The sequence below is a fragment of the Cornus florida genome, unplaced genomic scaffold (assembly GCF_030987335.1).
Source record: "Cornus florida cultivar Cherokee Brave unplaced genomic scaffold, ASM3098733v1 CherokeeBrave_3.0.0_Hap2_Chr02, whole genome shotgun sequence".
Classification (NCBI taxonomy): Eukaryota; Viridiplantae; Streptophyta; class Magnoliopsida; order Cornales; family Cornaceae; genus Cornus; species Cornus florida.
In genome coordinates this window covers 28,579,089-28,583,197 of record NW_026775572.1, presented here as the reverse complement: position 1 = coordinate 28,583,197, position 4,109 = coordinate 28,579,089, and the positions used below count along the sequence as shown (strand labels likewise).

Sequence of the window (4,109 nt, the reverse complement as noted above, 5' to 3'; positions counted from 1 at the left end):
ATATATATATATATATATATATATATATATATGACGAGCTAAAAGCTTTTTTTAGCTTTTATATATATATTCATATGACGAGCTAAAAGCTTTTTTTAGCTTATTAGAAAAATATATATAGGTTGATGTTCATCTTTTTCAGATTTATAAGGTCAATACATGGACTCCCAAATGCACTCATTCAAATACCTTCTTTTTTTTTCTTTTTTTTTTTTTGGTTATGCTAATATAAAACATTACGCTTATTCTTTTATTTTACCAAACAACTCCAGAGCACAAAAAGATTGGAAAAACAAAATTGGAACTTCACTGTGGCCCCAGAGCCCACCATTAGGATTTTGGAGAGATAGTTGGTTTCTACTAAATGTCAAAATGCATCATTCCTTTTTCATATCAAATTTGGCTATGTGGGTGATGGAATTGCACAACTTGCAACGGGGACAACATGGGCAGCCATTTACCATGTTTGAGAAAGTGCCTTAGAGTTGCAAGTTACAGAAAGTGCCTTGCGTTTTGGTTCCATTCTAATCTATTAAACTACCAGAACCTAAATGATTTGATCAGCCATTTTGCAGTGATGGATACTTTTTGTGTGTTAAACTCGTATCAGACCACATTATAATGATAATGGAGAGTTTTTGTGAAAAAATTAGCTCTGTCAAACCCATGGTTTGTTTGCTAATATTTTTCTGGTGCACCAACTACCCACAAAGTTTCTAACAATAATTTAGACAGTAGTGAGCCTTAAATTTATTTAAATGTACAAATTTTTTTTCTATTTGTTGAGAAACAGCATGTCATATAAGAAATGGCATACAAGAAATGCCATTGTTTACTGTATGCGCGCATGTTATAAACCGAATCACTTTAATCTCTCTATTTTTATGTGTTGGTGCATGTGTGATTACATTTTCTGTTGTTACTTGATTTATTCCTATGCCATATTTTTTTAATTTGATAGCGAACTTAAATATTTTGCAGGATGCAATGAAAGAAAAGGCTGCACAAAATTCTCAAAATTCTGATGGTACGAGTCTATCCATAAATGATGTTGAGATAGTACAAAACCAACTAGGCATAAGGAAGGGATATTGCCGTGGATTCGGACATGGTTTCGTGGCTCCAAAGCATCAGCGTGCCTCTTCATCATATGATGAGGCTTCTAGGAAAAGGACCGAAATTGCTGAAGAAAGAAGTGTACAAATGGCGGAAAAAATGGAAAAACTTGAGAAGATGTTTGAGCAGTACCAACAACAGCCGCCACCATGGTTCCTCCAATATCAGCAGCAGCAGACTCGTATTTTCAGCAGCCGCCACCAACAACAAGATGGCAATATCAGCTGCCGCCACCAACATGGTCTCACCAGCAAGCACCACCACAACCACCAACAGAATGAATAATGGATCTTGAAGAGGATGGAACAATTTTTTGTGCTACCACATGGTTTTAGTTTTTGTTTAGAAAACTAGAGATTTTATATTTTATGGATCTTGAATATATATATTGTGGATTGATTTTATTCTATGGATAGTAATATTTTTTTGAATGTTATTGTGGATCTATTTTGTATATGTTTTGTATGTATGTATCCGCAATGGTTAAATTCACAAATTAAGCATACAATATATATATATACATATAGATGGTTTAATATAATAATTATAATTAAAAATAATGTATTAGGGACGGTCAGACCGTCCCTAATACATTAATATATTAAAATATATTATTAAAATAATGTATTAGGGACGGTCCTGACCGTCCCTAATACAATAATATATTAAAATATATAATTAAATTAATGTATTAGGGACAGTCTGACCGTCCCTAATACAATATATGAAAATATATAATTAAAAATAATGTATTAGGAACGGTCAATAATATATTAAAATATATAATTAAAATAATGTATTAGAGACGGTCCTGACCGTCCCTAATACAATAATATATTAAAATATATAATTAAATTAATGTATTAGGGACGGTCATATATAATTAAAAATAATGTATTAGGGACGGTCATGACCGTCCCTAATACAATAATATATTAAAATATATAATTAAAATAATGTATTAGGGACGGTCCTAACCGTCCCTAATACAATAATATATTAAAATATATAATTAAATTAATGTATTAGGGACGGTCTGACCGTCCCTAATACAATAATATATTAAAATATATAATTAAAATAATGTATTAGGGACGGTCTGACCGTCCCTAATACAATAATATATTAAAATATATAATTAAAATAATGTATTAGGGACGGTCCTGACTATTAGGGACGGTCTGACCGTCCCTAATACAATATATGAAAATATATAATAAGAGATGTGTTCACTCAATCTGTACCGATTGCATAGCCAAGTATATCAAAGTGAACATTGAAGAACGCAATCCCGCCAAGATTAAATGTCCTTCACTCTTCTGTGGTCAGATGTTGGATCCTCTTTCATGCACTCAAATCATTCCGGCTCAATTGTACGACAAGTGGTGCGATGTGCTATGTGACTCAACTGTTCTAAGGTTGGATACATGTTACTGTCCCTACCGGGATTGCTCGGCTTCGATTGTGAACGAGTGTGGAGGGGATGTGAGGAGATCCAAGTGTCCCCGTTGCAAGAGGCTGTTTTGCTTCCGGTGCAAGCAACCATGGCATCCAGGCTATGGATGTGAAGATCATCAGGGTGCTAGTATTGTTGATTTGGAATTTGAGGTGCTTGAAAAGAGGAATGAGTGGAAGAGATGTCCCACGTGCAAACATTGTGTTGAATTATATGAAGGTTGTTCAGTTGTGCACTACAGGTTAGCTCACACATGCACACTGTCTCTCAATATATATATATATATACATGCATCTGTTAATGATATATATATATATATTGGGTAGAAGTGAGTGATTCTTTGATTTACGCAGGTGTCGGACTGCTTGTTGCTACTAGTGTGGAAGACAGCTGCCCAAGTTTCCGCATTGGTGTAACAGAAGAGATTGCTATCTCATATTTGGCATGCTTTTAGTTGACATAGTTTCTTCTCTGTTTATCTCCTGCCTCGCCTATTCTGCGTCTGGGGAGACTGCATTTTTGTATATCTTTTTTCCTATCTTCTCTCTTCTCCATTTTTTCTCCACCATCCATGCTATTTGGCTATTTTCAAGAACTCGCATTAATAAAATTTTATCTGTGAAAAACTCATTGTTTGTTGTTACTATTATTATTTTATCATGGCATAATAGAATGTAAAAAAAAAATAAAGTTATAATCATACGAGGTAATCAATGTTGAACTTTCAATTTTATTAAATTTGATCAAAATAAAAATATATATGTATAAAATTTGACTGAAACGCGTAATCCATCCCTCTTATAAAAACCGAGGTGGAGATCCATATGTCAATCAATTTATTAGATATATAAGGTCTGTATCATCTTAATCATTCTTTTCAGACCTTCACCACCATCACTACCACCATGGACGGATCTTTGAACAAGTCAGTGGGGCAATTTTACTTTTAGTAATATATCCTACTATTTTATTTATTTTGGTATATGTACTTATAAAATTACACAACTGTCCCTACTAAAATTACTAAAAAATTACACTATCACCCCCTCTCACACAATTTCTTGACTCCATCCCTGCCACCATGCATCAACGTTCATCATCGCACATTGTTTTGGAGGGTTTCACCATTGTTCTTTTGATTGGAGTTGCAAAAGTTGTAATCTTTGATTTTCTTCCCCTCACCTAAACACAAGTTATAAGTCAAATCACGTAAATCTTTATATACGTTTGTGTGGTGCATGGTTTTACTTTGGAGAAGCAAGAGATCAAAGTCTCCAGAGATCAAAAACTTTAATAATTAAGCAATGGATGCCCTTAGTAAACTAGTCCCAAATTGCCAATTCCAACCTTGTATTCTTAAGCATCCTTTGGCTAGCTTGTCCCGTGTTTTCCGATTCCAAGTTTCAACCTTGTATTCTTAAGCATCCATATTGGCTTATGATCATTGCAGGGGGAGAGAGAGAGAGAGGTCTAACAGTGATAGTGAGGATGCGTGCATGATCTTAAACAAAGACAATCGATTTTTTCATCTTTGATT

At 33.9% G+C, this 4,109-nt stretch overlaps 1 protein-coding gene across 1 annotated transcript; it reads left to right on the top strand.

Annotated features, from left to right (window-relative positions):
• Window positions 1-1,203: 1,203 nt before the first annotated feature.
• On the top strand, window positions 1,204-3,026 carry LOC132295925 (E3 ubiquitin-protein ligase RSL1-like). Its single transcript, XM_059794186.1, has 3 exons — window positions 1,204-1,357; window positions 2,372-2,791; window positions 2,926-3,026. Exons 1-3 carry the CDS (start codon window positions 1,204-1,206, stop codon window positions 3,024-3,026), a joined length of 675 nt encoding a protein of 224 aa, XP_059650169.1.
• The last annotated feature ends 1,083 nt before the right edge of the window (window positions 3,027-4,109 follow it).

Bases quoted from the DNA above. Each gene is read 5' to 3' on its own strand.
- LOC132295925 (XM_059794186.1), top strand. From the start codon at position 1,204: ATGGCGGAAAAAATGGAAAAACTTGAGAAGATGTTTGAGCAGTACCAA. The intron at 1,358-2,371 runs GTCTCACCAGCA...CCGATTGCATAG, and splicing joins CAGCTGCCGCCACCAACATG to CCAAGTATATCAAAGTGAAC. The intron at 2,792-2,925 runs GTTGTTCAGTTG...TGATTTACGCAG, and splicing joins TTGTGTTGAATTATATGAAG to GTGTCGGACTGCTTGTTGCT.